At 54.6% G+C, this 23,893-nt stretch overlaps 4 protein-coding genes across 7 annotated transcripts; 2 read left to right on the forward strand and 2 right to left on the reverse strand.

Annotated features, from left to right (window-relative positions):
• Nucleotides 1–557: 557 nt before the first annotated feature.
• On the reverse strand, nucleotides 558–2,086 carry FAM167B (family with sequence similarity 167 member B). The gene is made up of 2 exons (XM_080801479.1): nucleotides 1,634–2,086; nucleotides 558–995 (listed from the first exon to the last, which is right to left on the reverse strand). Exons 1-2 carry the CDS (start codon nucleotides 1,892–1,894, stop codon nucleotides 765–767), a joined length of 492 nt encoding a protein of 163 aa, XP_080657605.1. The 5' UTR covers nucleotides 1,895–2,086; the 3' UTR covers nucleotides 558–764.
• Nucleotides 2,087–3,886: 1,800 nt separating this feature from the next.
• LOC308341496 (myotubularin-related protein 9-like) lies at nucleotides 3,887–10,004 on the forward strand. Of its 3 annotated transcripts, none has more exons than XM_080801482.1 (10): nucleotides 3,887–4,163; nucleotides 4,342–4,450; nucleotides 4,687–4,812; nucleotides 4,927–5,100; nucleotides 5,585–5,811; nucleotides 7,217–7,378; nucleotides 7,539–7,680; nucleotides 7,763–7,983; nucleotides 9,474–9,625; nucleotides 9,711–10,004. In XM_080801482.1, exons 1-10 carry the CDS (start codon nucleotides 3,979–3,981, stop codon nucleotides 9,833–9,835), a joined length of 1,623 nt encoding a protein of 540 aa, XP_080657608.1. In that variant the 5' UTR covers nucleotides 3,887–3,978; the 3' UTR covers nucleotides 9,836–10,004. The 3 variants fall into 3 exon arrangements, with proteins under 3 accessions (XP_080657608.1, XP_080657607.1, XP_080657606.1); XM_080801481.1 differs by having other exon boundaries at nucleotides 3,899–4,163; nucleotides 7,823–7,983; nucleotides 9,711–10,001; XM_080801480.1 differs by having other exon boundaries at nucleotides 3,907–4,163; nucleotides 4,744–4,812; nucleotides 9,711–10,001.
• A 71-nt stretch (nucleotides 10,005–10,075) lies between these two features.
• EIF3I (eukaryotic translation initiation factor 3 subunit I) lies at nucleotides 10,076–17,620 on the reverse strand (the record flags this gene model as incomplete). The annotated part of the gene is given in 12 exon segments (XM_080801484.1): nucleotides 10,076–10,250; nucleotides 10,394–10,486; nucleotides 11,174–11,247; nucleotides 11,545–11,634; nucleotides 11,754–11,864; nucleotides 14,418–14,545; nucleotides 14,637–14,786; nucleotides 15,746–15,811; nucleotides 16,118–16,205; nucleotides 17,322–17,414; nucleotides 17,497–17,547; nucleotides 17,549–17,620. Coding segments are annotated over 12 exon segments (1,098 nt in total). The 3' UTR covers nucleotides 10,076–10,168.
• TMEM234 (transmembrane protein 234) lies at nucleotides 17,588–23,893 on the forward strand. 2 transcript variants are annotated; one of them, XM_080801485.1, is made up of 5 exons: nucleotides 17,588–17,634; nucleotides 17,908–18,059; nucleotides 18,882–18,948; nucleotides 22,802–22,894; nucleotides 23,171–23,893. In XM_080801485.1, exons 1-5 carry the CDS (start codon nucleotides 17,619–17,621, stop codon nucleotides 23,263–23,265), a joined length of 423 nt encoding a protein of 140 aa, XP_080657611.1. In that variant the 5' UTR covers nucleotides 17,588–17,618; the 3' UTR covers nucleotides 23,266–23,893. The 2 variants fall into 2 exon arrangements, with proteins under 2 accessions (XP_080657611.1, XP_080657612.1); XM_080801486.1 differs by having other exon boundaries at nucleotides 17,619–17,634; nucleotides 17,913–18,059.

Raw genomic sequence — 23,893 nt, forward strand, 5'->3', positions numbered from 1 at the left:
TGTAGCATTTTCAGTTGAGAGGTAAACAAACAGCTTCAGCCTTAAGGGGCCTTCTCAAGGTCTGGTGGAAATGCGTGGTGGAGGGGTGCCTGGGTGGCTCGGTGAACCTGGTTGCCTTCAGCTCAGGTCGTGATCCCAGTGTCCTGGGATCGAGCCCCACAGCCAGCTCCCTGCTCAGAGGGCGTCTGCTTCTCCCTTGGCCTCTCCCCCTACTCGTGCTTTCTATTTGTCTCTCTCTCTGACTCTCAAATAAGAAAAAAGAAAAGAAATGCTCAGTGGAGCTGGCTTGGAACCCCGGTTTCCGGGTCCTGCATTCTTCAGCTGTCCGTGGACCTGTCACCTTCTGTAGGGTTGATTCAGGACTTCAAGTTCTTGCCCAGTTCGGAACTTGCTAAGAGAAGGAGACAGAGCTGGAGCTGGGAGAGAGATGGGATCCATCTGTCCGCCTCTAACCCCAGCGCAGGCCTTCTCTCCTGTAGTGGAAGCCCTGGCCCCAGCTACAGACAACAAACACACAGCGACCTTGGGCCCGAGTAAATGACTGTGGAGACCTTGATGGGAAGCACAGAGGGCCTTTATTGAAGAGCCTGGGGGCCTGTGAGCTTCTCCCCTTCCTCCAACCACCCCTCCCCAAGCTAGGGCAGCAGGGGTGACAGGATGCTGGGGCTTTATGCTCCCAACGGAGTGACAGCCCCCTCAACCCTCCCACCACCCCTTGCCAGGTGCTGGGGCCTTTGAGGTCTCAGGAGGCCCGCAGGTGCCCCTCAGCAGAGGGTGAAGCGCCGGGCACTGATGTTCATGCGCGTGAGGCCGAGGTGCCGCAGCGGTGGGGCCAAGGCAAGGCCGGCCCCCGGCTCCAGCTCCAGCTCCAGCTCCGCCTCGTCCAGCAGCTCTCGGTGCAGGTGACAGGCTTGGTCCACCTTCAGCCGGTGCAGCTGTGCCCGGAGCCGAAGCAGCTGCCCAGCCAGCTGCTGGTCCTGAGCCCGCATCTCCCGCTGCGGCCGAGAGGGGGCGTGAGACCTCTGTACCGGTGCTCAGCTGCTCGCGTCAGTCTTCCCTTCCTGTCAACACCCTGGGTCTTTGCACAGGCTGTGTCCGCCCCACCCCCTCTCGCCCCAGCTTGATCCCTCCCCATCCGTCAGATCCTGCTCTAAAACTAAGAAGCAATTGTTAGACAAATACAGGTGCCTGGGGGCCTCACCCCACGTCGACTAAACCGCAGTCTCTAATTTAGAGGCTAGACATCTTTTTGTTGGCACATATGGGGTTAAGAGCCACCTGCATAATGCTGGCCTTTTCAGCTTCTGCCTAAAGTGTGGTCAGTGCCTCATTTTGTCCTTCACTGCGTCTTGGAAGTATAGCAATTCCCAGGGTAGGGGAGGCCATGCTCCTCAAAGGGCAGGGATCTGTCCCCAGAGCCACAGGAGTAGCCGGCAGTAGGTAGATCGGATGGAACCCTGCTTCAGCAAGTCTCCCTGAATAAATCACTGGACAAGTCCTTTCATGGCTCCTTAACCCCGGGACAGAGCCACAGGAGTGGGGCGAGTTGCTGGAGGTGAGGTCTGTCCTTGTCCCTTCCCCACGCCCACGGCTCCTGGGTCCCAAGGATGACTGTTCACCCCACCCAACTCACCAGCTCCCGTCGGAGCCACTCAAGGGCAGAATCCATTGAGTCGAAGCCGCAGAGGGCACCAGGGCCCCCCAGCTCAGGTCTCGTTTGGGCCCTGCGCCACGCCTGGCTCTGGACCCGGGCCGTCCACTCCAGGTACGAGGGCCGCCGTGTCTGCAGCCGCAGCTTGGCCGTCAGAGCCTTGACAGAATCCAGGCTCTCTTCCTCCTCGTCCTCTTCAGTTTCTTCACCTACTGCCTGGAATTTCAGCGGCCCCAGGGACATGGTGGGTTTGGAGTGAGTGACGGGGCAAGGCTACAGCTCTGGGAAAGGCTGGCAGTATGGCTGGGGGGTGGCAGCAGGAGCTAAGGGGGACAGAACTGTGCCAGGGAGTATGTGATGGGGACTGTCCAAGGTGAGTCAGGGAAGCCGAGTGTGTCAGGGTGGGTGAAGAGAGAGGTATATGAGGGCGACTGTGCAAGGGCTGGGATTTTCCTGGCCTGCTAACCCGGGAGCCACGTGATGCCATCCGGATGGGGGCAGGAGGAGTCCTGCTTCCCCGGCCCCTTGGATGAATTTTATTGTCTTTGCCCAAAAGGAGACACCCAGTTCCCAGAAAGGAAGTTGCTCCAGGAGGAGAAAGGCATCATCCACACTAGAGCCTTGGCCTTCGTCCCAAGACCCAAGTTAAGGAGAGGGGGGTAGATAGAAGGTTGATGAGCTGCCCTCTGTCCTCATGACATTTGGACAAGTCACTGACTCTGTTGGGACAGATCAGTGATTTTGAGCTGTACTCTAAGGATCTTAGGTTCCCTTGGAAATCCCTCAAGGACTGCGTATTAGTTAAAGGCAGAGCTGTAGATGGGCTCCTAGACCCTCCCTCTCCCTGCCCTTCCCAGGGATTCAACCAGAGCTCTTCCCTTTTTTAAATTTTGTATTGAAATATAACAGATACACAGAAAACTTCGCACATCATAAATAATGACATGCCTTGCTGAATTCTCCCGAACTAAGCCCAACTGCTTACCCAGCACCCAGATGGAACAACGGAACATTCCCGGCATCCAGGAGGTGCCCCTGGCCTGTCACTGCTCTCCCAATCTCTGACAGCAGCGATTAGTTTTGCCTTTTTGTGTACTTTCCAATGGTTCTCAAACTTTAGTGTGCATGGGAATCTCCTGGAAAATGTATTTAAGGCGATACGTGGGGGTGGGGCTGATAATTTGCATTTCTAACGAATTCCCATCCCAGCTGGTCTGGAATTTTACAATTTGTACTCCTTTATGTGTGGCTACTTTCGCAGCTCATTCCGATTTTATGTTTGTATTATGGGGGTCCACCTATGATTTCTTTTCTTTGTGTGTGTGTGTTTTTTAAAAGAAGGGCTTTGCATACATGCACGTGCATGTGCAGACACACGCAAGCAAGCCTGCAACCTAGTGGACCAAAAGGCCCTTTGAAGGCAGGTGTAGGTCTTATTCTTCTTAGTAATCACTGTGCACACAGTGTAGGCATCAGTGTTTAAGGAATGAAAGAATTAAAAAAAAAATGAAAGCATAATGGAATGGATGCATAGATGGATGGATGGGTCCTCCATAAATCCTTTCACCTCTTGTGGTTTACCAGCTTAGGTGTGTCTCTTGCCAACCTGAAAATCCTAATGAACAGAACCTTCCTCAGTCATCCTTGGGTCCCCTCACCAAATACAGAGCCCAGCTCCGTGTGTGGGCAATTCATATTTGGTTGAAGAATGGAGTGGTAGAAGACTGGGCTTTCGAGGGCAGGACTAAGCCAGAAGCAGCCCCCATAGAGGGCGCCCTCAGACTGGGACTTCCAGCTGTGGTAGGGGAGGGGCGCCAACTACACAGCTGCTTGCATTTAAGGTGGACTAAGGGATTTCCCCCACCCAGTCTCAGCGGTAGAGGGAGGAAGCAGACAGTTCCCAGTTTCACGCCCACCCTTTCCACCCTTTCCACCAGGGTACAAAAGAAGAAATGGTAATATTTCTTTTTTAAGTCAGCGACAGTGAAGGCACCTAGGTTAAAAAAAAAATGTTAAGTGCCACCTGAGACCGAGGCACGAGGTAAAGGGCTTTAAGCAAGATTATTCTCCCCATTTCACAGATGGATGAAATTGAGTTTTCCTCAACAGGGTCTGGCTGGGGTCCTCCCTCAGAGGTGCTGGCAGTAGGATGGGGAAGTTCCTGTGAAACTGTTCTATCTCTTCTTCCAAGGGGCCTCCTTAACAGCTGTCCTGCCGGCGTCGCCAGCTGCCCCGCCAGTTCCTGTCCCTTTCCGAGCCCGCGCTCGCCCCGCCTGACGCTCCTGGAGTCCGTCCTTCTGCTGGGCCCCAGGCCCACCACAGGCGGAATGGAGTTCTCGGAACTGATCCGCACCGGCGGGGCCCAAGCCAAGCTGCTGCGGGGTCCGGAGGCGCCCCCACTGCGTGGCACGCTATGCGTCACCGGCCACCACCTGCTGCTGTCGCCAGGGCCTCAGGGGACTTCAGACCTGTGGCTTCTGCTGTTGCGTAGTGTAGACTCCATCGAGAAGCGGTGAGACGTGGCGGGGGCGTCCCCGTAGTTGCGAAGCTCGCGGCTCCGCAGAGGAGGGGGAAGGGCAAGCGCAGTTGGAACTGGTGCCCCCTTGCATTACGTCCAATCCTGATAAACTCGTTTCTCCTCCCCTCGTGGGGGGGCGGGGGATTCTAAGCCGAAGCCCGTCCATCCCCAGGGTCTCCGGTGACTCCGGCACCATCACGCTGCGCTGTAAGGACCTGCGAGTGTTGCAGCTGGACATAGAGGGCGTGGAAGCCACGCTGGACATCGCCCGTTCCATCGAGGTGCGCCAACGGTGCTCCCGAAGCCCTTAAGCGATCCCTATTTTGTAATGACAGGACTAAACGGGCTACTGCGCGAGAAACTCAGCATCCGGTGTTATCCTGGCACACAGCTAACAGCAAGGGATGCAGGGTGGTCTGGAGTACGCGCAGAGGAGGGAGCTGCGGAGCGGAGGGCCTGGGAGGGCGCGCGTGAGACGATTCCGACTTTGCCCAGATCCCCCGACTTCCTCCCCCAGGCGCTGTCGTCCTTGGAATCGGTCATCACTTCCTTTCCGTTCTTCTACCGTCCCAAGGGCTTGAGATTGGGCGACGCCTGGCACTTCCACCCACCCGAACGCTACTACAAGCGAGTAGCTCGCGAGGTGGGTGCGGTCGTGGGGGCCCGCGGTTGTGCGAGCGCCGCGCCTGGAAGGGGCGTGAGGTCCGGGCGCTCACGGAGTGCCCTAACCCGGCCTTCCCCTCTGCCTTCACCGCAGACCAACGCCTGGAGGCTGAGCGAGGTGAACGAGGACTTCAGCTTGTGCCCCAGTTATCCCCGCGCCGTGATCGTGCCTCGCTCTGTAGACGACGATGCCCTGGCGCGCTGCGCCCGCTTCCGCCAGGGAGGCCGCTTCCCTGTGCTCAGCTACCACCACGCTCCCAGCGGAACCGTGAGCCCGCACCTCCCCAGACTCCGCCACTAGGAACAAATGCGGCCCTTCTTAGCCCTTTTCTGCACCGGCCGGGCCAATTCGCCGCGCGCCTGCAGCCCAGGCTCCTGCCCTTTGTGGCCGCGCTCCATCCTCCCCCGCCCCCCCAACGGGCCCCGCCCCCTCCGTTCCGCCCGCCCTCCCCGGACTCAGACCCCGCCCCTCTCCCCGGCTGCGGAGTCTCGCCAATCTGGGCCCCGCCCCCGGCCGTTTGGGTCCCTGGAGTCTAGTTGGGTCTTTGTCAACCCTGGACCCGCCCACGCTCTACTCTTAGGGTCCCTTTCCCCTTCGGTTACACCCCACCCAAGCCCGGGCCCGCGCCTTGTGAGTTCCGCCGCTAGGGACCCTGCCCTCCAGCCCGTAGACCTTCTTAGGCCTCCCTGAGCGAAGTCCCCCGGCCGGGGCTGGGTGTCTATGGCTTCTGGAGTGGAGTGCCCATCCGCAGGTGCTGCTACGTTCCAGCCAGCCCCTGACTGGTCCCCAGAAAAGGCGCTGCGCTGAGGACGAGGAGCTGCTGCGAGCCGTGCTGGCGGGAGCTCGCCCTGGAGCCCCGGGCTTCATCCTCGACACGCGCTCCGCTCAGGCCGCCAAACAGGCCCGTGTGACTGGGGGTGGCACGGAGGCCAAAGCCGCCTACCCTGGCTGGAAACGGCTGCACCGGCCCCTGGAGAGGTGAGAGGTCTTTCAGTCTTCTCCTGGGCTCGCTCCTACCGGACTCTTCAGGGATATGTGTGTGTAGGGGGGAGGCAGGAGGAGTAGGGGGGTGTCTTCCAGGAACCTTGGGGACTGTTAGGCATTTCTGGGTAGCTATCCTATCCCGTAAGCATCCCCACTTGCACAGCCCCCACTGACAGAGCTCATTCCTCTCTAGGCACCCGAACTCTGCCTGGAAAGAAAAAGCATCTCTTTACATTAAACTGACACTTGTCTTTGTCTTCCAGGAACAGCCTCACCACACACACACACACACACACACACACACACACACACACCCCTCAGCTCCCCATGGGTCCCAGCCCTCCCCTGCAGCTCTACCTGCACAGCCGTGTCTATCCAGGCGATGGTAGTACCAAGAGCAGGTCCTCAGGGAGTTTCTGTGCTTTGAGGAGAGTGGAATACAAAACTTTTTATTCCTTTATTCAACCAACATTGACTGAGCCCCGAGGCAGAGACCATGGGCAGCCCAGACCTGGTTGCGAGATCAGCAGTACAAGGGCAGTTAGGGTTCGGTGTGACAGAGCTGGTGCCCCTCTCCTGTGTGTAGGGAGTGCAAAAAAAGTTTCCCTGAGAACTGGAGGCCTTAGCTGACACCTGGAAGAGGAGGAAGGGCCAGAGAGCAGAAGGACGTTCCAGGTGGAAGGAACGGCCAGTGCACAGGAGCTGAGCCTCAGGTCATTTGTCCTGTTCGGGGAGCTGCAGGCACTTTGGAATGGTGGATGTGTAGAGTGTGGCGTAGAGGCAGAGAGAGCTGGGGCTAAAGGGGCAATAGGGACCAGAGCAAAGGTCTTGAATGCCATGATTATGAGCTTAGACTTTATCCTAAAGGCGGGGGTGGGGGGGAGTGGTGCCTTGCAGGCTTTTACACAAGGCTGGAAAAGTCTCCATGAGATTTTAGGGCAGGAGGTCACATTGGTGATCTTGAGCTGAGCAGTTCCTGGGAAGCAGGAAGAGGGACCAGAATTCTAAGAGGGTTGTGTTTCTCTTGTCGGACTGGGACTCCCCAGGGACTACCGTGTTGCTCCTATCAGACTGGGCTACAACAGTACTGGGATGCTTCCATCAGACTGGGGATTTCCCAGGGCATTGTTTCCCAGGAAGGTTGTGTGACCACTCCCCGGGTACCCTCCAACAGACCATGTCTCCCCCAAGGGGTCTGGGGCCTTCTCCATCAGACTGGGGAGTCCTCCAAGATACAGAATCATTTCTATGAGATTAGGTGGGCTCCCCAAAGGGTCCTGTGTCCCTCTTGTCAGATAGGTTCCTCTTTGTCTGCCATGTTGGTCTGGAGCACTTGTTCCCAGGCTGTGCTCACCAGAGTTTGGTTGGGGATGGAATGACCAGATTCCCACTTGTACAGGGGATGGCCCCTACAGGAGAGTTTCGTGCGCCTGGTGGAAGCCTGCGGGGACCTGGAGCAGAGCATGGACGGCTGGCTCAGTCGACTAGAGGCCTGCTGCTGGCTGGCACATGTGAAAGAGGCCCTGAGCACCGCCTGCCTAGCAGCCCGGGGTGTGGAGAGGTAAGCCCCCTGCCACAAGGCAGAGAACAGGGCAGACAGCAAGGCCCTCAACCCCTGGACACAATAAGCACGGACAGCCTGGAAATGGGTCCATTTGACTCCTGGCCCGGCCACCCCAGGCTGGGAAGGACTGGCCACTGTTAACAGCCCTGGCCCACAGGGAAGAGGCCTGCGTCCTGGTGCACGGGGCTGAAGGCACGGACAGCACCCTGCTGGTGACTTCGCTGGCCCAGCTCATCCTGGACCCCTTGAGCCGGACCATGACTGGATTCCAGGAGCTGGTGGAGCGCGAGTGGATCCAGGTAAGTGGCTGATCAGCCCCAGCCCTGCCCCTCCATCCAGAGACCCTGCTTCCTTGTGCCCATCGCTCTGCCCCCTCCCCAGGCCGGCCACCCCTTCCAGCTGCGCTGTGCCCACTCGGCCTTCTCCCATGCCCGCCCCAAGCACGAGGCACCCACCTTCCTCCTCTTCCTGGACTGTGTGTGGCAGCTGGGCCGCCAGTTCCCGCTGTCGCTGGAGTTTGGGGAGGGGCTGCTGTTGGCCCTGTTTGAGCACGCCTATGCCTCCCCTTTTGGCACCTTCCTCTGCAGCAGCGAAAAGGAGAGGTGAGCGAAGGGGCTGTCACGGTGGGTCAGGGGCCAGGGGCAGGCCAGGCTGTGTCAGCGCCGAGGTCCCTTCCCTTTTGGCTGAGTTTCTCTTTGGGGAAAACTCTTGCATGTTCTCTCCTCCCCTGCCTCCAAATCTCACCCTTCCCCTAACTTCTGCAAACCCAGATTTGAATGGGCCCAAGGCCCATTCTTCAGACCTACCCGCTCTCTTCAGAGCTGAGAGCCAGTGCACCCCTAGCTTAAAAACAAGGACTGAAGGGGAAAGTTGCTGCCAAAGAAATCACTTCTGGGGCTCTCTACCACTCTGCAGGGTTGATTCTAGTGAAGCAAGAGTAGAGGTTGGAAATGGAGTCAAATTGTTTGGGCTTACCTTCTGGCTCCATCACTCACCTGATGGGTGATCATGGAAAACATGTTTCCTGTCAGTAGCACGGAGTGTTCTAGCAGCCAGCATCCACAGGGCGGGCACGTGTGGATTAGCTGGGTTAAAGCATGGGAAGTGCTCAGCACAGTGCCCAGCACAGTGGGCACCCTGGTGGCGGTGGTTCTTATGATCTGGTTCGCCTGTTGCATATGCTCCCAAGCCCCCCAAAGCCGTCTTTCTCTCCTCAGTGTGATGTGAGGGAAGGGAGGGCTCAGTCCTCTCCTCGCTTTTGTTGCCAACCTGCCCCCTGCATGCCTATCCCTCCCCTCCTGTCCTGCAAGGTTGTTTTCACTGACTCCGCAACTGGGTCACCCAGCTGAGAAACTGTTATCTTTATGTATCTCCCTCTCCTGTCCTCCATATATAGCCTTTCTCCTAAAACTTTCTTATCTTGGCCTTTCCTGTCAAAGGTCCCTCCTATTAACCCCAGTCCAGACTCTTCTTTCCATGTAGGCTGTGGGAACAGCCGCCTCACTGTTCTCTGTCACCAGTTTAAAAAGTTCACTAACAAACAGGGGAGCCCGGGCAGCTCAGTTGGTTAAGCATCTGACTCTTGATTTCGGTTCAGGTCATGATCTCGGGGTCATGAGATCAAGCCCCGTGTTGGGCTCAATGGGCTCCATGCTGGACGTGAAGCCTGCTTGATTCTCTCTCCCTCCCCCTCTGTCCTCCACCCCCTGTTCACGCTTTTTCTCTCAAAACGAAAAAAAAACCAGAAACCCAACAACACTCACTTTGGCCCATTCCCACTTTCTTGCTCTTGGCCCTGTATTTCCACGCTTTTGGACACCTGGTGAACTTCTGCGGACAGAACCGGCCACGGGGCCCATTCTCAGTTACCTTTCCTGACACTTCCAGGCAGAGCTAAATGATCTCCTGAACAACTAGAACTTTGTCTTGTTCTACTTTATTCCAGTGCCCAGTCCAGGATCTGACTGGCAAGAACCTTTGCAGGAAAAAGGAGAGGTTGTCACTGCCCTCAGGGTGGTGGTCACCCTAACCAGGGTCCCCAGTCCAGAATCCCTGAAGGCATAGCTTGAGTCTGGAAACTCACTCCCTACAGATGCCTGTGTGAAGTGAGGACTCGAACCCACTCCTTGTGGTCTGGGCTCAACCAGCCGAAAGTGCGACGGAAACTCCGGAACCCACTCTACGTCCCCAATCCCTTGGCCATCTGGCCCTCTGTGGAGCCCCAGAGCCTGCGACTGTGGCAAGGTGACCCCTCCCCTCCCCCACCTCCTCCCCTGGGCAGCTAGCTCCTCTGCTGAGCTTCCTTATCTGTCCTCCTCCTCCTCCTCAGGCCTGTTTCTGCGCTGGATCCGCCCGCCTGAACCTTCCCAGGTGGCCTGGGAGAAGGTGTGGCAAAGACTGGCATCTAAGGAGAAGACAGAGGGCTGTGAGCCAACCTCTAAGCCCCAACTTTAATTGCTGACTCCTGGGATAGTGGCTGAGATGTTCAAGACCCCTCAGCACCTCTGGACCTTGGATGAGGGCGCCTGCTACCCGGCCTAGTCCAAAACATACCGAGGCTCCAGGTTTCAAGTGTCTGTAGTGTAGAGAGATCTAACTAATAAAGATGTCCATGAATGGTACCAGCTTGCTGGGGTGTCGCTGAGAAGGGAAAAGGATGACACAGTCCCCACAAAATTTCTGACCAGAAACCACTTATTTCCAAACTAATTTATTTCTCAGAGTCCAAAACTTTCTGTGAGCCCTGGCCCAGAAACTTCTCCAGGTCCCGATGGCGATCCAAGCTTCTTAAGCCTCAAACTCAAATTCAAAGTACTGTGGGTCAAAGTAGTGGATGCGGACGTAACCATCTTCACCACCGCTGCTGTAGCTGGAGAGAGACACAGAGCCAGGGACCAGTCAGATGTCCCCTGTGAGGGGAGGCAGGCACAGCAGGGAGTGGGGTGGGCAGGACACAGGAAAGGGCCAGAGACCAGACCCGGAGTGAGCTCAGTTCCCTGCACAGGGCCCTACCTCTTGCCATCAGGATGGAAGGCAACACTGTTGATGGGTCCGAAGTGACCCTTGACTCTTCCAAATTCTTCTTCAAAGGCCAAGTGGAAGAACCTGGAGGCGGGTGGAGGGAAGGGAAAGGTTAGTCTCCATCTCCTTCCAAGGCATGTTGGACGTACCACTCCCCGAAGGCCGAGCAGAAAGTGGGGAAACGGGGATGAGGGAGAATGAATGTGAACAGAACAAGAGGAAGGTAAGACTGGACCCAAGTGTCTGCCCGCAGGCCTGGCTAACACTTCCTTACTACGTGCCGGGCAGCGAGTAGGAACTCATGCACTAACTGTGCACGATCTTATAAGAGAAGCCTACTACCGCTGTCCCCAATACAGAGTGGAGGAAACCAAGCACAGAAATACAAGGATGGGTCCAGGGCCTCAGAGGGAGCCCCAGCTCATGCTCGTATTACACGCTTGTCACAGGAAGGCCACAAATCTGGCTGTACCTCCTAGCAGGTGAAGAAATAAGGAAGTCTCCTCAGGTATGTGGTTTGTGTCCATCATGAAAGACACTCCATGGGGTTTCAATTTGGAAAAGCCCCTCCTTCCAAATATTTTATTTATTTGACAGAGAGAGAGGGAGAGCACCAGCAAGGGAAGCAGCAGGCAGAGGGAGAGGGAGAAGCAGGCTCCCTGCTCAGAGCCCGATGCGGGACTCAATCCCAAGACTCTGGGATCATGACCTAAGCTGAAGGCAGAGGCTTCACCAACTGAGCCACCCAGGCACCCCGTCCCCTCTCTTTACCTGGCTTCAAACTTGCCAATCCTGGTGGAGGTGGTCGTTACGTCCATGGCTTCCTGACCACCGCCCAGCACCACCTGAGGGGAAGAAGAAACTCTACCCAGGCCCAAAGGGCAGGCAAGTCCATTTTCCATTTTTTACCCCCAGCCCATGAGATTTTAATACCTCCTACATGAGACCAAGAGGATGTGAAGGGCAGGGCCCACACCGGCCCTTCAGCTACCTCCTGCCCTACCCTCTGCGGCTTCCCTATCTTTCATCCTTCTCATTGCTCTGGCAATCTCCCCTCTACCTGACACTATTTCCCAAAGAGTTCATATCTCAACTGCTAGATGAACACCTAGATCCTGGAAGCCTGGGTGGGGTCCCCTTACATGATCATAGTTGGGAGAGAGGGCAGCTGAGTTGACTGGACGTTCTGTCCGGAAAGTCTTCTGGTGTTCAAGAGTTGTGGAGTCAAAGAGCTAGAGAGAGAAGACGGGGGAAGAGGTCTGTAACAGGAGTCTTTCTGAGGCAAAGCCGGGCAAGAGGAAAGCTTTGAGGGGGTGGGAGCAGCCCCCCCAGACTCCTCGCCCAGGCTCACCTTGGCCGTGTTGTCCTTGGAGGCGGTGACAAACATGGTCATGTCCCTGGATAACTGGATATCATTGATCTGCCGGGAGTGCTCCTTGACATTCACCAGGACCTCTCCAGACTGGGGAAGGCGGAAGAATGAGGCTCCGGGCGGCCTGAGCTCTGCCAGCCCCACTGCTCCATTGGGGTTTCTATACAGCTCCTTGTCCCGGCTAGGGGCTGGGGTGCCTGGGTCGGGTCGGCCTTGTATCCCCTGAACCAACATTCACCCCCACTCCCAAGCCCCCATCCCAACCTGGCCTACAGGTACACACTTCATCAACATGGCTAGTCAGGCTAGGAAAACACAGGCTGACGGGAACAAATCTACAGGCCCAGGAACTAATCAGCATGTTACACTGGTAGAGCCATTTTCCCTTCCTCCTTCTTTCAACACAAAGTCCCCAGATTGTGAATGGTCACACTCCGCCGAGCACTGCGCCATGCGTTCAACACCTGACTTCGTTCATCCTCACAATGACCCTATGAAGTGGGTCTTTTAAAGGCCATTTTCAAAGGCAGAAAGTAAGGTTCAGAGGGGTGATGTGACTTGTCGAGGTCCTGCAACCTGCAAGACGCAGAGAGCCTGTGCTCACCCCCTGCCCAGCCAGGGTTGGGGTCACAGTCCACCGGGACTGCTGCCTGTCCAGCTTTTTCTAGATCATTCCAAAAGGCTACTTTATCTCCTGACTTCCCTTCTCACTCAGCCACCCACTAGCCTGTGCAGCACAAAGAGCAAAGTCTGCAAGTCTGCCCTCAGAAGCACCTCTCGCTACCTCAATTTCTCTCTCTGGAAAACAAGAGGACTAAAAGCCCACCACCCAGGGTCACCGTAGGGATACTGGGACTGTGTCTCATTTGACTTCGTTGTGACCGGAACCTGGCCTATATCCTGCAGACACTGGTTAGATGATTAAAAGGCCTTGTGGGCACTGCGCCTCGCACACAGGAGACCCTCAGAGAAGTTTTTTTTCCCTTTCCTCAATTATTTTTTGTTGTTTTCAAGTAAGCTCTATGCCCATCACAGGGCTTGAACTCACGACCCCAAGATCAAGAGTCGCATGCTCTACTGACTGAGTCAGCCAGGCGCCCCTTTCCTGAATTATTTTTACCTACTCGTGAGGATGTATTTTGTCTCCTCCATCAGTGTGGACACATGGCAGGGACTATCTGGCTTCTATATTTTGGGGAGTAAGCACTAGCTTTGCTGTCAGGCCTATCTGAAGGCACAGAACAGCTCCACTATGTGCTAGCACCCAGCATTATGTATGCCTTTGACCTTGGTTCTCATTCCCTTCCTGCAGGTGGTTCTGGGGCGGGTCTGGGGCCTAGTGGACTACAGTTTGTGTTTGCTGAGTGAGTGGCTAACCCTTATGGTAGTACGTGCCAGCACTGGCCAGGAACCCAGGCACCCAGATGCAGATCCAAGACAGCCCGCGCTTGAGCCTTTCTTTACCCCCACCTCATCAGTCACCCCTAAATGTCTCTTGACTTTTTCCGGGGCTCCACATCCCCAGAGCTACTGCCTCATTCAGGTCCATTCTCCGAACTAAGCCCGCAAAAGCTTTCTAAAGAGAAAAATCTGATTGCCAATCGCCATTTAAAGATCCCCTCCTGGGAGTGCCTGGGTGGCTCAGTAGGTTAAGCGTCTGCCTTCAGCCCAGGTCATGATCTCAGGGTCCTGGGGTCGAGTCCCGCATGGGGCTCCCTGCTCTATGGGGAGTCTGCTTCTCCTTCTGCCCCTCCACTCATTCTCTCAATCCCTCTCTTCCTCTCTCAAATAAATAAAATCTTTTATAAAAAATAAAGATTCCCGGGGCACCTGGGTGGCTCCGGGGGTTAAGCCTCTGCCTTCGGCTCAGGTCATGATCTCAGGGTCCTGGGATTGAGCCCCACATCGGGCTCTCTGCTCCGCGGGGAGCCCGCTTCCTCCTCTCTCTCTGCCTGCCTCTCTGCCTACTTGTGATCTCTCTCTCTTTCTCTGTCAAATAAATAAATAAAATCTTAAAAAAAAATTAAAAAATAAAATAAAGATTCCCTATTACCTAAGGAAAATCATGGTTCCTTACCTTCCAGCACTCAAAAAAAAAAAAAAAAATCTAGTCACTATCCACTTCCCCCAATACTGTGTCCCAACAACCCCAGACTCTCTTCTCTTCCTGCTTGAAGCTCCATTTATTCTCCACGCGCTGATGTTTGGGCCACCTTCTCTGTGACCGAAGGCACTCTCTGTACCTGGCTGAGACCTCTACGGTGGCAGAACTCACAGCCCGGCTCCCGTGCCAGCTGTCTGCCAGTCTGTCTCCCGGGGGCAGGGCCCAAGTCTGATTCAGGTCTTTGTCCTCAGAGCCCAGTGTGAGGCCTGGCACCCAGGGGTGGCAGGGAAAAGGCTTCCTTGTGATCACTCTGAACATATCCCGAGTACTCTGTGACAAGTTTTTTGAACGCCTGATGTCACTGAATCCTTGCAACATTTTACAGAGAAATGGGCTCAGGAGAGTAACTTGCCTGAGTTCACGTAACTCAAAAGTGGTGACCTCTGTATTTGAACCCAGCCCTCACTCTGCACTACTGCGCTATCCTACTTTGTGAAGGGACTCATTCTGCTGGGCTCGGGCCGCAACTGCCTCCTCACCTTGGCGCTATACTGGTTGAGCTCCCCGCCTTCGTGGCCTGCGATGATGCACTCCCCCAGGGGTCCCCAAACAGCACTGGTGATCTTGGAGTCATTGCAAGGGATCTTCATGTAGGGCTCATTGTTGTCTGTGGCGGGGGGAGAAGATGTCAGGCCATGGGCTCGGGAGCTGCGCCCCTCACCCCAGCCGCAGTCCCAACGCCCCCAGCGCGGGCTCACCGATCTGGCTCGGATCCCGCAGGTCAAAGAAGCTCACGAAGCACTGGTAGCCCATCTGCTTGTCCGTGGAGAACATGATGATGTTGCCGCCAAAGTCAAAGCCGCACGTGCGGACAGCGGAATTGGTCTTGAGGAGGGCCAGCTGCTTCCCTGGGGACAGGCAGAGTGTGGGCTACCCCTTGCCCGAGAGCATCGAGGGGAGGACACTCTCTATCCTCCTATCCTCCTGTCCACCGTGTCTCCAGCTCTAGGGACCGTAACCCACCACCGCCTCCTCCTCACTATGCTTCAGCTCAAGAATTTTAACTTCCGCCCCACCATCTCTCCTCAGACATCCGGTTGCTCGGGCATTGCTCCTAGTGCCCTGTAATACCTCTGTCTTCTCCTCAGAATGCCTTTCTCCAACACAAGGATCTGCTCTCCTTTCTCCACGTGTCCCCAGAACCCAGCAGCAACCCAGCACAGAACTGGGTGCCCCGTAAATATTTGCTAGATAGGGCAGCTTAATAGGCTCCCGTGTCTTTGGTCTGTTCTTCCAATACTCCCCACTGCTACCTGAGCTCGCCAAAATGAAACACACTCTTCCCTGCTCAGGGACCTCCACAGCATGCCAAGTCCTACGGAACAAAGTCAAGCCCTTGAGTCTGAAATTCGAGGCCTATTCGGACCCTAGCCTGCCTCATCTTCTCCCATGATTGTCTATTTCATCCCCCAAAAAGCAAGAGCTCCCATCAGATCAGATGACTTGGACAGGACACTTTGCCATGCCTTCATTCCAGAATGTGCCAGAGTGTTGCCTCTCTCTCAACCGTTAAGCCCCAGCCCGTATGACATTTACCTTAGGAAACTTGGCCGGGTTGCTCCTGTCCCCGTTCCAGGCAGTCAGCTGCCTCCCTCTAGCCTTCCACAGTGCTCAATGCTTTCTCTCATGTGCCTTCTAGCTTACTGTACTGCCTCTTTTCTTGTCTCTTCCTCTCCTTGTCTTTTTCTCATTCCTTACAACAGGAGCCATCTCTGGATTGATCTTTGTTTCCCCAAAACCTGTTCACCTAAACAGGTATGCTGTGGGTCCTCACTGTCTGGTGAAAAAGCAAATGTTCCAGACTTACCTGTTTCACAGTCCCAGAGACGACAGCTGTTATCAGCTGAGCCGGTGAGGACATGTTTGGTGTCCCCTGAAGAGGGTGTTAAGAAACATGACTGAGTTCACCTGAGCTCCTGGAAAACCAATGGACTCACCTCCCTGTTCAGCCCCAGACAGCCTTTCTTCCTCCCTCACCTCAGGGTGTTCTGGCCTCCTCGTCTAGAACTGGCACTTGTTCTGAATGCTACCCCCCCAAGCAGTGAACGAACGAGGGATTAGGAGGCAGGCATCATTCCCAAGACCCACAATAGCATCCCAAACTCCCAACTCCAAGTCGGCAGCCTCTCCGTTGCTGGCAGACCCAGGGAGCACAGACTCAGAGCAAAGACAAGGATACAGTCAGCATCGACACACCACACAGCTCCAGTATGGCCCATGTAAGTGCCCAGCCTCTCACCGTTCACAGAGTACCACACATTGACAATCTGGAGGAGTCAAAGACAGTGTGACAGGTGGTAAATATCCCAGGCAGAGCAATGGCCTCCTTCTTGGAGGTTCCCAGGAACCCTCAGCAGCCTCTAGCCAGGCTAGATTTTGCCCTCTCCTGCTCATCTCTTGGGAAACAGCAGCTTGCTGATAAAAAGAACAACTTCTGGATTTTCCTCCTTCCTGCAGTTAAATGGCAGGGGAGTCAGGAGGCTTGCAAAAACATCTCCATGCCATTGTCCCGGTCCTTCCCGAAACCCTCAACTACACTGCTTCTCTTCTCTGAGATTATTTTCCTGTCTGTAAAATGGACACAACAATAATGCCTTCTTCAAAGGGTATCTGTGAGGCTTCAATAAAATGATGTCTAAGGAATTTAAAATGTAAGTGACTAACAATTCTCCATTATTATGCACGAGGTACTTACTGTGCTCAGCTCCTTACTTGAATGATTTCATTTAACCCTGAAGACAACCCCACGAGGGAGGTACTATTAGTACCCACAATTTATAAAAAAGGAAACCACGTTTAGAAAGGTTAAATGACATGCTCAAAGTCACACTGCTACTCGGATGCAGGGGTCAGGATTCAAGTCGGGTCTGCTGGCTTCCAAACCCCCACTTTCAGCCACTAAAGTTAATGTCTTCCATAGGGAAGTGTCTCAAAAGGCTGTACTGTGAGGGACTGTTCGCAGTCTGTGAAAAGCAGGATGGGGCCCAGAACGACCTCCTGAAATGAGACCAGGGACACCTCCAGTAAAGCAGTCCTCTGTTGCCCCTCACGGCCCACGGATCAGCCTTCCCCTTCTAGAGGTGGTCTGTTCCCCGACCCTGGAAGAATAGTCACTCTCGTCCCCATTCCCCTTCCTTAATGGTCTCTTGCTTTTTTCCTCCCGGCCACTCCTATCAACAACAGCGTCTTTCCCGATATAATGCTCTCGCCACCTACTCCCAGGGTGGTCTCTCCCTACTTCTCCGAATGGGGAGCTCTTTGGTTCCTCTGTCACGGCAAAACGGGCTTGTGCACCTGTCGCCCTGGCAGAATGAACTCGCTCCCTCCCGGCGCCCCCCCACCCCCGCCAAGGTCCTGCCGGCCCGCCCTCTGCCAACGCTCACAGGGTCCTTGGCCACCGTGAAGAGGAGGTCTCCCTCGCGGTTGTACTTAATCTGCGTAATGGATCGCTCATGGCCCTGCAGCAGGATCGGCTTCTGTGGGGATAGGACAGGTGTGTCAGGGCCAAGGATCGGCCCCCAGACCCCCAAGTTAACAACCCAACTTAGGGGAACTCACCATCCCGGCGCTGACGCGAGGAAAGAAACAACGTGAGTAGGACCGGAAGAGGCTTTGGCGCCACTTCCGGATTGTGGGTCTCCGCCCCTTCGTTTCCGGAAGTGGACGGGACCGGCGTTGCCATGGCTGCGTCTCTAGGTGGGTAGGCGGCCCCGCCCCTCCAGGGGCTTCCCAAACCTTGCCGAGAGTACACTTCCCGCTCCGTCTCCACCACCTGACCTTGACCCCTGCCCGAACCCCAAACTCCGGCCTCTCGGGGTCTGTCCTACCCGCCAGTCCCACCCGGGGCGTCGGAGAGCGGGGGAGGGATGTGGGGTCGGCTGGCTGGGGAAGGTAGGGGAGGCTCGAGGAGGGCAGGCCCGGCGAGCGGCAGTTTTTTTGGAGGTGAGGGTTACTCGCATCTCCATCCAGGACAGGTGCTGGCTCTGGTGCTGGTGGCCGCCTTGTGGGGTGGCACACAGCCGCTGCTGAAGCGGGCCTCCTCTCGCCTGCAGCAGGTTCGTGAGCGGACCTGGGCTCGGCAGTTGCTGCAGGAGATGAAGACCCTCTTCTTGAATACTGAGGTGTGTCGTGTATGACCCCTTTCTCGAACATAGCTGCTAAAAATTTGGTCTCTGGAGTCAAACGAATCTGGGTCAGAATCTGCTCCCCACCAGCTTACTCGCTGGAAGATGTTGGAAGAGTCAGTTCTCCTCCTTGAGCCTCAGTTTCATCATCTGCAAAATGGGAATGTTAATGGTAACCACCTCATAGGGCAGTTGTGAAGATTCAGTGAGGTGAGGCACCTAGAGCACTTAACATTGGGTCCAGTACATAATTAGTGTTCAATCTATGGCTGGTATTACTAATATTTTATTACGGTGATCCCTCCAACAGACCTTCCTAGGGAAGACTTGGGGCTTAAATTGACCCTGGGGAGGGAGGTTAAGGAAGGATATGGAGAACTACCTCTGACCCCAGTGCTGCCAGTCTAAGCTAAGTGGGAAAGACAAGACAGAGACACAATCACCTCTCAGGGCTAAGGGCTGTGAGAGATGTACAGATTAACTGCTTCCTGAGTTCACAGGAGAGAGGCTGGACCTAGGAGCCTATGGGAATGCTTCTTGGAGGGAGTGACATTGGCATTCAGAGACTTGCAGGATGGGGGGGATGGGAACTAGCAGGGTGGAGGGAGAAGCATTCAAGGCAGAGACATGGAGTTCAGTCAGTAACTTGCTGCCCGCTCTGGAAGGGTCCTTTTTAGAAGGCTAACCACTCTCTGGACCCTTATAGCTATAAGGAAGCTTCCTTGGAGCTTCCTCCAAGGAAGTGCGTATCTAGAAGCTCAAAGAATTCAGTGCTTCTCACTCAAGCATCATACTGATGCAGATTTCTTCTGTTTCCAGTACTTGATGCCCTTTTTCCTCAACCAGTGTGGCTCCCTTCTCTACTACCTCACCTTGGCGTCAACAGGTGGGTCTCTGACTTAGAACTGCTGTGCTCAGTGGTGGAGGCCACCCGGAAGAGTCACTTGGGGGGGGGCCTGAAACACCCTGTTCCCATGAGTGAAGAAGACCCCACTATCTGTGGTTCCCTCTTTGCACCCTCTTCTCTGAGCAGCTGGGGGCACAGTGGGCTGTTTATGAGTACGCTGCCAGGCACTGGGGTTGGTTTGAAGCCTGGCGGTCTTGTGCAGCAGCGGAGGAAGAGGGAAGGTTCATTTGCTGTGCCGGCAGCTGGCCTTGACACTCTTGCTTCCACGGTGTGCCACCTGCCTGACCTTGAGCGAGTCTCTTATGTGAGTGTTGGTTTTACAGGTTGGTTTATGTAGCACTGAGAGGATTACATTCAGTGTATAGGAAGCATCTAGCTGAGTAGCGGAGTATAGGAGCTCAGCAAGCATATGTTTCCTTCCTCCCTGATTGTTGACTGTCCTCTGCTGCGTCAGATACTGTGTGAGTTTTACACACTTTGTAGCTGTACCGCGGAGATACTGCAGGTTTGGTTCCACACTACCGCAGAACAAAAAAATGTTGCAGAGCAGATCAGATGAATTTTTTTGGCTTCCCAGTGCATATAAAAGTTATGTTTAGTAGTGCCCAGCTGGCTCATTTGGTAGACATTGCGACTGTTGATCTCAGGAGCGTAAGTTCGAGCACAGGGTTTACTTAGAAATAAAATGAAAACAAAGTGGCACCTAGGTGGCTCATTCGGTTAAGCAGCTGTCTTTGGCTCAGGTCATGATCCTAAGGTTCCAGATCAAGCCCCACGTAGGGCTCCCTGGTCAGAGGGGAGCCTACTTCTCCCTTTCCACCTGCCTGCCGCTCCTTCTGCTTGTGCTCTCTCTCTTTCTGTCAAATAAATGAATAAAATCTTAAAATAAAAATAAAAAAGCAAGTGGGCGCTTGTGTTGTGTAGTTGGTTAAGCATCTAAACCCTTGGTTTTGGCTCAGGTCATGATCTCAGGGTTGTGAGATTGAGCCCTGCATTAGGCTCTGTGCTCCGCGCAGAGTCTGCCTGGGACTCTCTCCCTCTCCTTCTGCCCCTTCCCCCCTATGCTCTAAAATAAACAAACCAATCGATCTTTAAAAAAGAGAGAGAGAGAGAGAGAGAGAAGTGCAATAAAATGAGGCAGGCCTGTACTTGATTCTCATCATGGCACTACAGAGCAGACCTGATGATCTCCATATAGGAGATGAAGTTACAGAATTTGGGGCAACTTACTTCCCTTCTCCAAGGTCCCAAGCGTGTCAATGCAAAAGGATTTGCAGCCATATATTACTTAAAGTTTATGCTCTTGAGGTTTATTATGAGAAGTCTTCCTTCTGTGGTTTCATCTCTCCTGGAATCTCAGCCAGGCACCCCGGGAACTTGAGGGGAGTTTGGGTCACCGAGAGCTCTGGGCACCCCCCTGGAGGCCATGGGAGGGTGAAGAGACGGGCCAACCTCCAGAACTGCCCCCCTCAGCTTCAACAAGAGGCACTCCACTTTCCTCTCTTTTACTTCTGGGGCTTCTCATAAGGCATCATTTAAAAGAAAGTTTGGGGGCGCCTGGCTGGCTCAGTCAGTAGAGCACATGACTCTTGATCTCAGGGTCATGAGTTCAGGCCTCATGTTGGGCATGGAGATTACTTAAATAAAACTTAAAATAAACCTTGGAAAAAGAAAAGAAAGTTTGAAAGCTTGGTGCTCCCTGCTGCCCAAGAATGCCGAATGCTCTGGCCAGCTGACTACACTTAGCCCTTTACCAAGTTTTGAGCAAATGGCAACATTCGGGTCCTGTTATGTCATCGTCTGCCCACCTCCATCCTTTAGCATCTGCCTGTGACAATAATCAGCCACAGCGGCCACTTTATCAAGGATGTATGTACTCAGCCAGGGACTAGACACATGACCCTGTTTCATTGTACAGCAGCCCTGTGGTACGGAGATGCTCTCACCTTGCTAGCACTGGTGTAGGGCAGAGCGAACAAAGACCTAACCAAGGTCACATAGGGACCCTAGCTCTTCCACTGCCCCCTGCTGCTTCCTTTCCCCATCTACTGTCGAGGACCAATCTTTAGCAGTCATGGCGTGCCATGGAAGGGGTGTAAGCCCAAGGGAGCGGCTCTGAGTAGGTAGGAGTTGTGGTCAGTTTCTTGGATGGGAAATCCCAGCTGTGGTGGGGACTCTTCAGGGGATGAGAAGCAGGACAGTTCTTCCTCTTAGTCTTGTCGTAATCAAGTAACTCAGTGTCTGATTGATACTTCTCTTTTTTTGGTATGTGTGTGTAGTAAGAACACTTAATACGAGGTCTATCTTCTTAGAAGGTGGGGTTTTTTTAAGCAAGCTTTACACCCAGTGTGGAACCTGAACTCACAACCCTGAGAGCAAGAGTCACATGCTCTACCGACTGAGCCAGCCAGGCACCCCATCTTCTTAAAAAGTTTTAAGTGTGGAGGCGCCTGGGTGGCTCAGTCTGGGTTAAGCAGCTGCCTTCGGCTCAGGTCATGATCCTGGAGTCCTGGGATTGAGCCCCAAGTCGGGCTCCCTGCTCACCAGGGAGTCTGCTTCTCCCTCTCCCTCTGCCATTCCACCTGCTTGTGGTCTCTGGCTCTATCTCTCAGTTTTTCAAAGATTTTTATTTATTTGTCAGAGAGAGAGAGAGAGAGTGTGTGTGTGTGTGCACAAGCAAGGAGAGCAGCAGATAGAGAAGCAGGCTCCCCACTGAGCAAGGAGCTGGACATGGGACTCCATCCCAGGATTCTGGGATGATGACCCAAGCTGCAGGCAGACGCTTAACTGACTGAACCATGCAGGTGTCCCTGCCCCCCCAAAAAAGTTTTAAGTGTACAAAATTTAAGTGTAACACATTTTAAGCTAACCCTGTTAACTAGATTAGTCTTTCAGGTTTGTTTATTGGGAATCAGTCCCTCAGAACTTCAAAATTAAGGGACCGATCCTGGGCTGTCCTGTCCCCTACCTAAGGCCCAGCCCTGTGGGGCCTATCCTGAAGATGTACCTGACGTCCCTCAGGCTCCGTGTTTTGAGCCCGAGCTGAAACAGAATCAGGTGTGCTTCGCTGGCTGTTCTGTTTGTCCATCTCCGCTTAGTTCAGTCAGGACATAGGCCTTGGAGTCAGGCAACCCTTGGTTTAAGTCCTCGATTTGCCTCAATGTATGTGTCTTCTTTGAGCTTTTGTTTTCTTTACGCACAGTGATAATGCTCTTCTCGCGGTGCTGTTGTGAAGACTGAAGATGTGTACACAGGTGGCACTTAATAAATGGTAGCTGCGCTGTCACACTCATGTACTGCATCGCATCCTCTTGGCTTTGGGGCCTATTTGTCCCAATATTCTTGCGATCTCAGGAGCTCTTCAAGTGCAAAGACCTCATCTTTAGCCACAAACCAGGGTGGTCCCAGACTACCTTATAGTTTGGGTCTTCGTGCAGGAGTGGAGGGAGCACTGAATTGAGAGTCAGAAAACATGGTTGGAATCCTGAGCTTTGCTGCAATTTCATTGGGAAAATGTGATACCCTTTTTTTCTTTTTTAACAGGCTGTCTCGATAAAATGTGTTTTGTGTCTAGAAAGACCATTTTTGGGGGCACCTGGGTGGCTCAGCCATTAAGCGTCTGCCTTCAGCTCAGGTCATGATCCCAGGGTCCTGGGATCAAGCCCCGCATTGGGCTCCCTGCTCACCAGGAAGCCTGCTTCTCCCTCTCCCACTCCCCCTGCTTGCATTCCCTCTCTCGGTGTATCTCTCTCTGTCAAATAAATAAAATCTTTAAAAAAAAAAAAACAGTTTTTGGGCATCTCAGAGATTTTTTTTTATTCTGATCATTCAGATCTGACCCTAGCCGTGCCCATCAGTAACTCTCTGGCCATTGTCTTCACACTGATTGTCGGGAAGTTCCTCGGAGAGGATATCGGTGGAAAAGGTAAGTCATGCCACTGCAAGTGTGGGTAGGTGCTCCTTGGGCCTCCCCACCCCAATTGGTCCTTCCCCAGAGCCAGCTCCTATGGGCGGGAGAGAGGAGGATCTTTCCCCATCCATCCCCTTTCCTGGGCAGCTCTCCTGCTTCCTTATGGCCATCGGAGTTTCCTTCACCTGGGCATTCCAGGGATAGACTCCCTCTGCACTGGTCCCTCAGCCCTGCACCAGCTCCTCCTAGCATGGCTGGGCTCAGCCCCTTGATTTCTGCCTGTCCCCCCAGGAGCATTCACAGGCATGGTGCTCACCGTGGTGGGGATTGCACTCTGTGTCACGAGCTCCGTGAACAAGACCCAGGAGCAGCTGTCTGCCCTTTGAGGGGACCCACACCACCCTCCAGCCCTGCTGTGTCCAGGAAGCCCCTGAGCCGGGAGGTGCAGCCAGGAAGCAGACGGACCCAGCACCTCCCGCACTGAGCCTCAATGCCCTCACCTCTTACGGGGCTGGTAGCTACCTCGAGGTGGCTGTCTTGGGAGAAACGCAGAGAAAGAGCTGTTCGGCTGCTTGGATTTGCTGCCAGAGATCTCATACCTCCCCAGCAACCCTTCTGCCACAGCAGCTCTCCCTGTGCTGTCGTGTCAGGCCCCCAGCCCAGCCACTGTCACTACGGCCTGGTCCAGACCGTCCCAGCATCAGGGTCCGTGGACAGCGCGGAGACGGCCACCAGCTGAGCCAGAGATGCAAACAGGAGGAGTCAGGGCTGTCAGTGGCCTTGGCTGGCTGAGGCGGGGACCCGAGGGGAAGAAGGGACAACAGAACGGCAGGTGTAGAGGACACGAGCAGCCTGTGGCCTGGCCTGGCCCACCTAGGAGGTGGGTGGGAGTCCTCAACAGCCTGCCCCCCTCAGACAGACAGCCTGGGGTCCCCGCCCCGCGTCATTTCTGCCATGTGTCACGGTGACTGCTGAGGGGTAGCCTCAAATAAATCTGCACGGAATGGACAGAGG

The sequence above is a fragment of the Martes martes genome (genome assembly GCF_963455335.1).
Source record: "Martes martes genome assembly, chromosome: 4".
NCBI lineage: Eukaryota > Metazoa > Chordata > Mammalia > Carnivora > Mustelidae > Martes > Martes martes.

What these genes read in the sequence shown, in the direction of transcription:
- FAM167B (XM_080801479.1), bottom strand. Translation starts at nt 1,894, where the DNA reads ATGTCCCTGGGGCCGCTGAAATTCCAGGCAGTAGGTGAAGAAACTGAA. An exon ending in AGTGGCTCCGACGGGAGCTG is followed by an intron (nt 996 to 1,633) that starts GTGAGTTGGGTG and finishes TCTCGGCCGCAG; the next exon opens with CGGGAGATGCGGGCTCAGGA.
- LOC308341496 (XM_080801482.1), top strand. Translation starts at nt 3,979, where the DNA reads ATGGAGTTCTCGGAACTGATCCGCACCGGCGGGGCCCAAGCCAAGCTG. An exon ending in TGCAGCAGCGAAAAGGAGAG is followed by an intron (nt 7,984 to 9,473) that starts GTGAGCGAAGGG and finishes CACTCCCTACAG; the next exon opens with ATGCCTGTGTGAAGTGAGGA. An exon ending in GAGCCTGCGACTGTGGCAAG is followed by an intron (nt 9,626 to 9,710) that starts GTGACCCCTCCC and finishes CCTCCTCCTCAG; the next exon opens with GCCTGTTTCTGCGCTGGATC.
- TMEM234 (XM_080801485.1), top strand. An exon ending in CCCTCTTCTTGAATACTGAG is followed by an intron (nt 18,060 to 18,881) that starts GTGTGTCGTGTA and finishes TTCTGTTTCCAG; the next exon opens with TACTTGATGCCCTTTTTCCT. An exon ending in CCTCACCTTGGCGTCAACAG is followed by an intron (nt 18,949 to 22,801) that starts GTGGGTCTCTGA and finishes CTGATCATTCAG; the next exon opens with ATCTGACCCTAGCCGTGCCC.